Below are 12,742 nucleotides of genomic sequence, written 5' to 3' on the forward strand. Positions count from 1 at the left end.
AAGGATTTTACGGTGAGTAGTTTTTAGGGGTACCCAGAAAGGGGGACAAAGCTTGTCCTTTTCAGGTTTTTTTAGGTCCTTAGTCTCCTTGTGCGGATTTCATCCCTGCAAAGGTTCAGGTGCTGTCTGAACTACCTAAATTCCCCCCTATCCCTGTCCAGGAAATTGATTTTACTTAGGTCTGATTCTATTTCTGGCCAGGGTGGTCCTTCCTCTGCACAAACTTCAGGGACCAGGTGTCCAAGGGCCACGGTAAGGCCCATATCATCCTCTGCTAAGGCTGAAGACAGATGGCAACTCTGGCCTATTCCACTAAAGATCAGGTTCCACCTTTTCACGGCGCATTCTACTCGGGTGCTGAGTGCTTCTTGGGCCTTCCATCACCAGGCTTCAATATCGCAAGTTTGCAAGGCAGCCACTTGGTCGTCCGTGCATACCTTTACAAAATTCTATAAGGTATGGCATCTGCGGATGCTTTTTTTGGCTACAAAGTTTTGCAGGCTGTTGTTTAAGAGGTGCTGTTCCCTCTTGAGGGGTGTTTTTTCTCTAAGCCTTTATTTTTCATACGGGGATCCAGTGACCCGGTTTCAGCTCCTGTGTCCTAGTTAAGGGCTCCTATGTTTTGCCTTGGGTTATTTTCCCCGCCCCTCAATTTCCTTTTGGTACTGCTTTTGGACGTCCCACTAGTTATGATTTATGGAGTGTTGTGTCCGTCGATGAACGAAAGAGAAAATGGGATTTTTGTACTTACCGTAAAATCCATTTCTCTGAGTTCATCGACGGACACAGCACCCACCCCTCTATGGAGTTCTGATACTTATACTGCTTGCTACTAAACTGATTACCTAGAACATAGAGGGGGGTTATATACCAGCTGAGGATGGCCCATGGGCATAGCCAGGGTTTTTTTGTTCTGCCTAGTCCTACTCCTTGAAGAGGCAATATAACCCACTATTTATGATTTAAGGAGCGCTGTGTCCGTCGATGAATTCGGAGAAACTGATTTTACAGTAAGTACAAAACTCCCATTTTTTGACAAATCCTTTATACAAAAAAAACAATGTCCCTCGATGTAGATCCATCATCGATCCCGACGCAACTGCCAGACCTGGAAAACGGAGGAAAAAAAAAAAAGCTCCGCTCGCCACAAACTTTTCCACGGTCTGCCCTCCCCGCCGTGGGACACTGCTTAAATAGCTATGGGGAGGAGCCACCTAGTGATGTCACCTGGTGGCACTGCCCCCCTTTGTCGTCGGCGGCCCAGCATGCATCGGTCGATGACGTCACAGGGGACGGTTCTAGCCAGTGACCTCGTCGGCAAGCGAAACTTTTTTTTTTTTTTTTTTAAATGGGTCCGACAGTGGCGTCCTGATTGATGATAGACCTGCATTGGGGGGCATTATTTTTTTAATTTTTTTAAATAAAGGAATTGTCAAACTCCTGTACTGTCTTTATTCCCTTTTTCACTTTTTTTAGAGAATGGGTAAGGGTACCATGCCCTATACTTATTCACATGGGGCCGGGGGACCTGGATCTGGGGCCCCGTTGTTGAAGGGGACTTTCAGTTTCCGATAGTCCCCCCCCCCCCTGCCCCCAGACTCCCACAACCTCTGCCCGGGGTTGTGGGGAAGAATCCTGGGACAAGGTGCTTTAGGATGATGGGGACAGGCGCTCATCCCCCTCCCTTTCCTGACCTCCCTGGGCTGCATGCTCTAATAAGGGTCTGGTGTGGATTTTGAGGGGGGGGAACTATTTTTTTTTTTTTTTTTTTTTTTAAAAACCTGTTGATCCCCCTGCTTTTTTTTTTTTGCCGGCAATTCTTTTTTTTTTTTTTACGTTCAGCCGTCTGTGGGGAACCTTGCTGACAGCTGTTCACTCATCAGTTAAAGATGTGGCGGCCAGCTTCCTAGCCCACTCAGGAACAAGCTATATAGTGTTTGTTTTTAAAGAGACATTAAAAAAAAAAAAGAAACAAAACATGCATGCAAAAAAGCATCAGAAACGTGGGTTTAAAAATTCAAAATGTGCCTGAAAAACGCATCAACAGCATGGATGGGAACCTAGACTCAAACTGTGATTTTAAGTTTTTTTAGAGATCACTCCATGGCAGTGGGATTTGTCTGTGCTGCTGTAAATGTATTAAGTTGTTTGCCTGCCAATTTAAACATTTGTTTGCCATAGCCTTCGGTGCTGTTTTAAAGTGAAATAGGATTACTGCTATAATGTTTGAGGGCTTAGCCAAATGTTATGTTGTCTAGGTTTCAGGTAAATGTAACCTGTTATTTACTCAACAGTAATATTTCTTTTTGTATGAATTGACCTGTTCAGGAAGAAATGGACAGCAATCCAATGGTGTCTTCATTACTGAACAAGCTTGCAAATTACACAAATTTACCACAAGGAGTCAAAGAACATGAAGAGTATGAAGATCGTAAAAGAAAGGAAATTAAGGTAATGTATTCAAGTTGTCTGTAATATATGTGCATTGATTGTCGGCGTTTGGCATTTATAGTTATGATGATTATCATCCTTATCAAAAGATCACCTCTTTTTATATGCTGTTCAAATTTTATCATATTAATATTTAAATAAGATTATGTAGGCAGCATGAAAAGACTTACAGCAGGACCTCACAAATTTGCTTTGAATTTAGGAGCCAGTCTTTTCAGCTAACAAAGCTTGCCTCAGATGGGCAAGTGGAGCCTGGGAAACAGTATCTGCCCAGCGCCTGGAACTACGTGTCCCGGGCGTCAGGCGATAGGAATTGTGCTTCGCTGCGCCTTGTGCCAACAGTAAATGGGCTGACAAAAGCCCAGGCACCAGGATGCAATTTCTGGTCGCCACGGTGACCTGGCTTACAGCCTTGTCTTCTTTTACAGAAAAGAACTGGTTGTATTGTGGCTTAATTTTGCCAAGATACTTGGAAGCATATCTTAATAAAGCATGCTCACTTACCAGGGGACGGGTGCGTGGAGCATAGCGACACTTAGGAACAGGGCTTGTACCTCATGTCAAGTCAGGAAGTCAGAACCTTTTATAGCAAAGTAAAAGTTGGTATGTATTTTTTATATAAGGCACAGCAGTTGAGTGGCTGGATAAGAGAATTATAGCAGGTATACTGTGCTTTCAGCAAGAAATCTATAGGATAACTTGACTCCGTAGTCAATAGTAACATGTGTAAAGTATAGGATGTTTCACCTACTAGTGTACTCCCTATAGTTTGACATCATGTTAAAGAAAGAAAGAAGTCTACCTTCATGGTGTGGTGAATACATTTTCTGTTAAGAACACAAATTACTGTCTGGAAAATGTTTATCCTAATCGTACAGTACAGAACATTATTCCTATAGCATGGGTTATGTGTCACTGCCTTCAGGTGATCAGACACTAGAAAAGCTTTGTAGGCTATGCCCCTGGTGTATCCATATAACCCTGCCTGCTTTGTGAGTCTCCAGTTTGCCAGTGTCCTTAGGTTTCTGCATCAGTCACCCTCGATTTTTAAATCTTGGCAACCATACCCAGACCCTGCATCAATGGGGCCGGCCTGTAACGCATGCTTTGAGCACTTGATCCTATGTTCGGTGATTACCTTGTTTTGTGGTGTAACAAGTGAGTTAGCCACAGGGTGCTATACAGGTCCAAGGCTGCCGTCCATTCCTTTGGCACCCAAACCTGAAGACCCCCCCCCATGAACATGATACATGTGCCCAATCCTAACATTACCCTCTACAACAAGCCCATCTGTTCATTTGAAATCCTCTTACTCCACCAGACCTGCTAAGAAAGCTCCTAAATACTAAGGTTCCCTTTCATCCATGGAGGCTATAGTATGACCTACTGATGTTGTTATTATTATTATTATTATTTTTTTTTTTATATATAATCTTTATTTAGAGATCGCAAAAATAACAAGGTAATAACAGCTGACATCAAAACAGTTTTGTGATAGCGTAAAGGGGAACTACGGAGCAAAAAAGAGTATTGCCCAAATCATTGCCCAGCATAGCAATGCCTTCTGGGTTCAATAACCATGAAGAATAATATAAACCTATAACCTTTCAGATCCGTCCCCCCCCCGCCCTGCCCCCCGACCAAGTTGGCGGGCGTCAAAGGCTCCATCATACCTCCTCTGACCTAGTCTTGTCGGACGACAAGAGGGACCAGATCCACCGTCTTATACGCCCCCCCGGCAGGCACTGCACCGACTGGGGCCTTTCTCACAATAGGCTATCAAGATATGTTGATCTGATACGATCTAGACAAGCAGGCATGGGAGAAAAAAAAAAGAGGAAAAGATAGAAGAAAAGAGAGGAGAGGGGGGAATGTAGAGAGGGAGTACGAAGAGTATGGCACCTACCTTTGCACTCATACAAATATTACTGATCGCTCACACCTATGACCACCACCGCCACACCAGGACGAAGGATGAACCAGCCTTTTAGAGATTAGGGAACAGTCCCCTGTTCATGGCACCTCGCAAGGGATGGCTCTGCCAGTTCCAGTATTGCTAAGTCCAAGGCGGATGAGGTAAGTGTAGAGTCAGGGATGTGCTCTCTCCACGGAGCCCAGATATGGGTGCATCTTCCCCTACGTGTCGCTACCCATTCTTCAGCGTCCTTTATCTCCTGTGCTTTTTCGTACCCACTCCTCCATGCTAGGAACCCGAACAGTCTTCCAGTGAACTGGAAGATATCTTTTTCCTGCTTTTAGCAGGTGTTGTAGAGCACTTTTCTTATATTGGCTTATTGGCATTGAGGGAATGTGAAGGAGAAAGTGAAGTGGGGAAAAAGGGATAATCAAGCCTAAAATGTATTTTATCTGGTGCCTAATGTCTTCCCAGAAGGGCCTAACCACTGGGCAATCCCCCCATAGGTGCATCATAGTACCCAGCTGACTGCACTCCCTTCAGCAGCGGTCAGAGACTGAAGAGTAGATCCGGGACAAGGTCGCCGGCACCTTATACCAACGAGTCAATATCTTATAATTCATTTCTTGTGTTCTAGACTCTACAGAGCAAGAATCTGTGAGCCGGTACAGATGAGTCAGCTGCGCCTCTGAGAGCTCCATCCCAAGATCCCTTTCCCACTCGTGGATATAGATAGTCTTCGTATGAGGCAGGGCAGAACTCAGCAACTGATATAGTTCACAGATCATATTTGGGACTGGTTCATCGGCAATGAAAAGGGTTTGAAAGGTTTTAAGTGTGGTTATGTCCCTAATAGAGCGGCCCTGTGTGGCAAGGAAATGTCGGATCTGGGTATGTTGCCAGAAGCCCTTTGGAAAGCTACCATAAAGTGTCCTAAGGGTCTCATGGGTCGGGAGGTTGCCATTCTCCAGTAGTTTGCCACCGCAAACGCTGCCATTTTCCACCCACCTCCCAAAGAAGACTACATGTTCCCTCTGGGGAATCAGCAAAAACCTCAGAGCGGTGCCAAGGGGGACATCGGGGGGGCTTGAGAGTAAAGACCATTAATCCTATCCCATACTATCCTATCCTATACTCGGAGGACCTAAGACGTTAGGGGCGAGGTAGCATCAGACAGCCTCCTATATTCCTTTGGTAGCCATGGCACGTAAGCTAAGTTCCTACCTGCCATCCACTTTTCTAGGGGTCCCACATCTTGGACTTAGTACGAAAGCGCCAATTCAAAATCCTCTGTAGGACAATATTATTATTTATTTATTTCAGGTCTTTATATAGCGCTGTCAATTTTACGCAGCGCTTTACATATACATTGCACATTCACATCAGTCCCTGCCCTCAATAGCTCTGTAGTATTGACACCTGGTATGTATAGTTCGTAGCAGTGGTTCCAGAACAAGGGTAAAAAGAAGGGGTGACGGGGCATCCCTGCCTCATGCCGTTCCCAATTGGGAATCTGGGAGAGAGAGCCATTCATCCTGACCTGAGCACTAGGGGTTGAATACAAAGCCATGACCCAGGACAATGTGTGGGCCAAATCCTAGAGTCTTCAGCACTGTCTGTAGGTAAGACCAATTTACACGGTCAAAAACCTTTTTGGCATCTGTGGAGAGGATGAGGAGGGGGCTAACGGTGGGACTGGTACGAGCCCAGTGTAGAAGATGCACAGCTCTAAGGGAATTATCCCTTGCTTCCTGACCTGCGATGAATCCCGTCTGGTCAGGGTGTATAATAAGCGGTATGAGATGTTTTAGTCTATTCGCCAACATTTTTGCAAGGATTCACATCTGCGTTCAATAGTGAGATCGGGCTGTAGCTCTGAACCAGGGTTGGATCCTTACCCTCTTTCGGAAGAACCGTAATGTGTGCTAATAGGGCCTCGGAGGGTATCTGGGTGCCCTTGGTGAGGGATTTAAAATATCTGCACATGGGCCCAAGCAGCAGGGGGAGAAACATAGCCTAGTAAGCTTTCGTATACCCATCAGGGCCTGGGCTTTTCCCGCTAGGAAGGGATTGCACCGTCTCTTCAATTTCAGAGCGGGTAACGGGACTCCAATATCAACCGTTGTTCCTCGGACAAGGTTGGGATACTGGAGGCAGCCAAACAGCCACGAATAGCAGTCAGTCTGGTGGCCCGGGCGAAAAGGAGTATACACCGCTCCAAGTCTGTCTGCAAATTAAAGATCTCTTAATACTGCTGTGGCAACAAAACTAGGTGCCTGCTGAGGTCCGCAACCTGAGAAGTCCATGCAACAAAGAAACAAAAATCGGTATATCCAGAAATGAAGAAAAGTTTGTTGTTGTAGTCACAGGTTTAAAAAACATGACACACGAGCAGTGGCGGCTGGTGTGTTGGGGGCGCAGGGGTGCCGCCCCCCCCTATCCGGCCCCCTAATCTGCATGCAGGGGCGCCGGACGCATGGAGTTCAATGGGGCTTTTTTTTTTTTTTTGGGCATCACCTGATTAGAGCCAGAGGCTCTAATAGGGTGATGCAAAGGGTGGATCCGGGGCGCAGAGCAGTGCGTCCCGAGCCCACCCACACGGATTCTCCTCCCGTCCAATCAGGGAGCGTGTCTGATATGCGCTTCCTGATTGGCCGCAAGGCAAACCCCGTGCCATCGGCCGAGGAGGAGGCGGGAGCGGGAGGACTCGTGGAGAAGCCGCCGCCGGGACTGCTCCAGGGCTCCAGGTAAGTGCACTGGTCTGGGGTGGGGGGGCACACTGCATTGAAGGGGGCACGCACGCAGCTGGTCTCTGCATTGAAAGGGTCATGTACGCTGGTCACTACATTGAAAGGGGGCACGCACGCTGTCACTGCATTGAAGGGGGCATGTACGCTGGTCACTACATTGAATGGGGCATGTACGCAGGTCACTACATTAAAGAGGGCATGTACGCTGGTCACTACATTGAAAGGGGGCATGTATGCTGGTCATTACATTGAAAGGGGGTATGTAAGCTGGTCACTGCATTGAAGGGGGCATGTACGCTGGTCTCTGCATTGAAAGGGGGCATGTACGCTTGTCACTGCATTGAAAGGGGGCATGTACGCTGGTCACTGAATTGAAAGGGGGCATGTACGCTGGTCACTGCATTGAAAGGGGGCATGCTGTTTTGAAGGGGGCACACTGGTCACTGTGCATTGAAAGGGGGCATGCTGGTCACTGTGCATTGAAAGGGGGCACGCTGGTCTCTCTGCATTGAAAGGGGGGCACGCTGGTCTCTCTGCATTGAAAGGGGGGCACGCTGGTTTCTCTGCATTGAAAGGGGGCACGCTGGTTTCTCTGCATTGAAAGGGGGCACGCTGGTCTCTCTGCATTGAAAGAGGGCACACTATACCCTAATTACTGAAGGCCCCTTTCATACTTTTGCGACCTCAAAGTCACGCAATTTTTTACAGCGTTTTTTGCCGCAAAGCAATGCCTATTACATTTTTCTGTTTGCGCCCCCCCCCCCCCCCAAAAAAAAATTTTGAGCACCAGCCGCCACTGCACACGAGGGATTCACACTGTTCAGCAGATGCGTTTCACACAAAGTGCTTAATCATTGCTCATGTATGTCATGTTTTTTTAAACCTGTGACTCTACAATAAGCAACAGACTTTTCTTAATTTCTGGTTGCCCGGGCCTCCGGCGAATGAGAGGCGTCTAAGGAATAGAGCTCCTCTCTAAAGTTTTAATTTATATTTATTCCTAATTTAGGTTTTTCTATCGTTCATTGATGGACACAGTCTCTGTTCTTCATAGCAGTAGGGTTATACTGCTCCCTACAGGAGTAGGACACTAGGCAGAAAAAATGTTCTGGCTACGCCTATGGGTAGTCCCAGGAGGTATATCCCTTTTCTCTGCTATAGGATGTCCGTTTTTAATCTGCCTAGTCAGGAGTAAAGACCTAGTTCCTTGAAGGGATCTGTGGTCCTGGCAAAAAAGATTTTTTTCTAGCTAGTTTCTTTTCCTGTGAGATCTACAAGCAACCAAGCCGGATCTGGGCGATAGGCTGGATCTATAGATCCAGTGGTCACCTCAGCCGGCCAGCAAGCACACGCAGACCCCAGGTCCGTGCTAGGACGGCCACGACATAGTCCCACCGGACGGGGACTGGCCCTACGAGTTCAACGTCCCTTCAGGTCGCACATGACTGGGTCTAGGCCTGAGTTGCAGCGTTCCTATTGGCCGACAACCCCCCACTTGGGTGGAGAGGGGTTCTGTCAGGAGATGGCGCCTGCCTGTTCCAGGTATGGTGAGTAATTGTTCCCCCCTCTCCCCTGGTGGGTTTTGGGGTGGACGCGGGCCCCCCCTTAGGACGGTCAGACCCCCTGGTTTCACCTCTGTCCTGTCACGCAATCCCCCCCCTTTTTTTCCTGTCCCCCCCCCCCTCCCCCTCACTTTTTTTCCTGTCCCCCCAATCCCCCACTGGGGCTATGGGGCACTTGAACCTACCCCCGGGGGCTGGGACCGGGCGTTAGGCTGATGGAGGGGGCGAGGGCACCCTGTTGATCCTTTCCAGGGGGCTGGGGGGTCCCCAAAAGCTCTGCAGGCTGCGTGGGGTCGCCATTTTCCTGTAGCCAATGTGCTGAGAAGATCGGTGTCCATTTTTCAGTGGATTCCCATTGAAAATTACTGGCGGCCATGTTTTTGGAGTCACTACTGTTTTTTTGGCGATGGAGCTCCTCCTTTTTACCTAGTGCTGACAGATGGCTGCAGACACATGCTGTACAGACATTCTGGGCCTTCCTGGTGCATCTCTGGTGCAGTTGTCTGGGGCGGTCTCTCTCTCTCTCTGCTGGGGATCTTCAGTGCTTTTGTGCCTGACCTTTTGGGGGCGCTATTGCACGGTGGGCTGTTTTATAAAAAAGTTTTTTTCAATTTTTTTGGCGGGGTTCCATGGACTCTGTGGCACACGTTTCCCCACCTGACCCTCTCTCGGAGGCCGCAGGGCCCTCCAGATTCCAGCCATCCATATATGCTCTGTCAGCGGTCCTGGAATCCTTTGTGTCCCGCGGGGAGGTGGCCTTTAAGGGGCGAAGTGCTAAAAACGCCCCCCGCCTACCCCTACCTCAACTAACGGGTCAGATTCTGATTTAGTCTCCGCAGACGTGGGTCTCCCTGCTGGCTCTACTACCTCAGGCCCTGTCTTCTCTTGATAGTGAGGATGACCACTCTCCCTCGTCCACCACGCAAAAAAAAAAGACGCTGGTGGACGCACTGATTGTTTCTGTGCGTGAGACCCTAAAAATGGAGGACTCAGCTGCGACTGAGGCGTAGATGACTTTTAGCACTCTCAAGCCATCCAGAGCATCAAGGGTTTTCCCTTTCCCACATATTTTGACAATATGGTCAAAAAAGAGTGGGTCCGCCCCAAGTGTCCCCCTGGGGTCACTAAGCGGATTGCTTGGCGCTACCCCTTTGAGGAGTCTCTTATTAAAAAGTGGACTGTGCCACCTACGGTGGACCCTCCAGTCTCCAGACTCAATAAAGCTACCATGATTCCAGTGGAGGATTCCCCGTCCTTTAAGGATCCAGCGGCTAGAAAGGCGGAGTCTGTTGCCTGCAATATGTACTCTCTGTTGGGGTCTGCACTCAGCCCGGTGTTTACTATTGCCTTGTGTCACAAACCTTGACTGAACGGGCTAAATTAGTGGGCCGCGACCTGGAGGGGAAACGTTTTTCCTCGCCTTTGCGGAGCTGGCAGACCAGTTGTTTCATGGGCTGCAATTTCTTTGCAATGCCTCACTGGATGTGGCTGCACTGTTGCCGCGTCTGTCGGGGTCGGCAGTGGTCATTAGGCGTAAACTTTGGCTACGATGCTGGTCTGCGGATCAGACTTCCAAAAAAGCCTTGTCTGATCTACCTTTTCAAGGTGATCGCCTGTTCGGGGCTACCCTTGATGACATTATCAAATGTCTTACAGGGAGTAAGAGTACCTTTCTTCCACATGCTAACAACGGTAAGGACCCTTGTCGTAGGCGGGGTCCCTCCTTTTCAGCGCACAAAAAGTTTTTTCGTCCCTCAGGGTCAAGTGATAAGGGATCAAGTGCCTTCAAGGCCCCCTCGGGTGAATCCAAGCGACCCTGGTCTGGCAAACAGAAATTGGGTTTCTCCAGACCTGCTGAAAAGGCCCCTTTGGCCTGAAGGTGCGCCCTCACCCATATTTGGGGTTGGGAGGGGGGAAGTCTTTGCTGGTACCTGGACCTGTGGCTATTCCGGATACAAGACCAGTGGGTACACGAGGTTATTTGGTCGGGTTACAAGATCGAATTACAAACCGTCCCTCCGGTAAGGTTCTTCCTTTCCAATGTGCGACTGTCCCCGGATCGCTTACAGGCTCTCTTTGGGGCGGTGCAGGAACTGTTACAACAAGGAGTAATAGTTCTGGTTCTGAATTCGGAACGTTTACTCAAACCTATTTACGGTTCCCAGGAAGGAAGGAGAGGTGCATCCAATCCTGGACCTAAAGGCACTGAATTGTTTTGTGCGGGTTCAAAAATTTAAGATGCAATCCGTTTGCACGGTGGTGGCTTCCCTACATCAGGGGGATTTCCTGGCCTCATTAGACATCAAAGATGCCTACCTCCACATTCCAATATGCGCAGGTCCTCAACGGTTTCTGCATTTTGCCGTGGGAGAGGATCACTATCAGTTTGTAGCTTTACCCTTTGGTTTCGCCTCTGCTCCTTGTGTCTTCACAATGGTCTTGGCCTCGGTCCAGGCGTTGTTACGTCAGTGGGGGAATATCGGTCCTGGGTTACCTGGGCGATCTGATTCTCCTTGCAGAGTCTCACACAGTGCTAGGGACAAACTTGGAGATCACCATGAGAACTCTGGAGGAGTTCGGGTGGATTCTGAACCTTCAGAAGTTGTCCCTGGTCCCTTCCATGAGACTGGATTATCTGGGCCTGACTTTGGATTTGTCCTCAGCCAGGGTGTTTCTTTCTCTGGACAAACTTCAAACACTTCAGACTGCAATTCAGCTATTGCTGTCCAACAAATGGTGGTCCCTTCGGACTTGTATGAGAGTTCTGGGACTAATGGCCCTTTTGAGGCCATTTGAGGCGGTACATTTCGCTCAATTTCACACGAGAATAAAAGAATTTGGAGAACAAAGATCCAAGTTCTCTTGACAATCAGGTCCAGCTGAGCCAGGTAACCAGGGGGTCCCTGTTATGGTGTCTTCGGTCCCCGACACTAAAACAAGGAAAATCCTTCCTCCCCATTTATTGGACAGTGATCACCACGGATGTCAGTCTGTCCAGGTGGGGAGGGGTTCAATGCAAGTTTTCTGCTCAAGGGGTCTGGTCCCTGGAAGAATCCAGGTTACCGATCAATGCTCTGGAGCTGGGGGCTCTGTCTAGTCCACTGAATGGAGTACCTTCAGGGTTGTCCAGTGCACATTCAATTGGACAATGCCATGGCCGTGGCTTATATCAATCACCATGGTGGCACCAGCAGGGACCTTGCAGCCTTGGAGGTGGCAGGCATCCTTCAGTGGGCGTAACACTTTGTTCCAGCTCTCTCCGCAGTTCACTTTCCTAGAGTGGAAAATTGGCAAGCGAATTACCTCAGTGGACAGACCTTGGCTCCAGGGGAATGATCTCTCCTTCTGGAGGTGTTCCAGCAGCTGTGCCTTGGTTGGGGCACTCTAGACGTAGATCTGTTGGTGTCTCGGATCAACAGGAAAGTGCAGAGATTTGTGGCCCGCGTTTGGGACCCTCTGGCAGATGCCACAGATGCGTTGATGGCTCCAGGGGGTCAGTATCAGCTGATATATGCTTTTCCTCCCTCAAGTTGCTGCCAAAACTTATTCGCAGGATCAAGGCGGAAGGGATTACGGTCATCCTTGTGGCTCCGGACTGGCCTCGCCGAGCTTGGTATGCCGACCTGGTAAGGCTAGTCACAGATGTTCCTTGGAGACTTCCTCTCAGGGAAGATCTGCTGTCTCAAGGACCAATTTCCATTCTGCTTTACGGTCGCTGGCTTTGACGACTTCTGTGATTTCCACTCTACTTAAAGCGAGAAAAGCGACTTTTAGAAAGATCTATCATCGCACATGGAAGTCGTATATTGAAGGGTGTGAGTCTTTTGGGGTCCCCCCTCGCTCTTACTTGGTGGCTCAGGTCTTGGCTTTTCTTCAACAGGGAGTTGATCAAAATTTGGCCTTGAATACTATCAAGGGTCAGGTTTCGGCCTTGGCAATTTTTTTCCAAATGCCACTAGCCTCTCATTCCCTGGTGCGTTGCTTTATCCAGGGGGTGGGACACTTGGCTCCTCCGGTGCGTCCTCCGTTGCCACCTTGGGATCCTAATTTGGTGCTGTCGGTTC

At 48.8% G+C, this 12,742-nt stretch overlaps 1 protein-coding gene across 2 annotated transcripts in view; it reads left to right on the plus strand.

The window, feature by feature from the left end:
* The window catches only part of SLC12A7 (solute carrier family 12 member 7), a 550,671-nt gene that overhangs the window by 236,701 nt on the left and 301,228 nt on the right, over positions 1–12,742 (plus strand). For both annotated transcript variants that reach the window (XM_082257548.1, XM_082257549.1), the window contains exon 3: positions 2,329–2,451. In XM_082257548.1, the coding sequence (XP_082113674.1) occupies positions 2,329–2,451 (123 nt within the window). The remainder of the gene's footprint in view (positions 1–2,328; positions 2,452–12,742) is intronic.

Source organism: Pelophylax lessonae, assembly GCF_965119305.1.
Source record: "Pelophylax lessonae genome assembly, chromosome: 5".
NCBI classification, from domain to species: domain Eukaryota; kingdom Metazoa; phylum Chordata; class Amphibia; order Anura; family Ranidae; genus Pelophylax; species Pelophylax lessonae.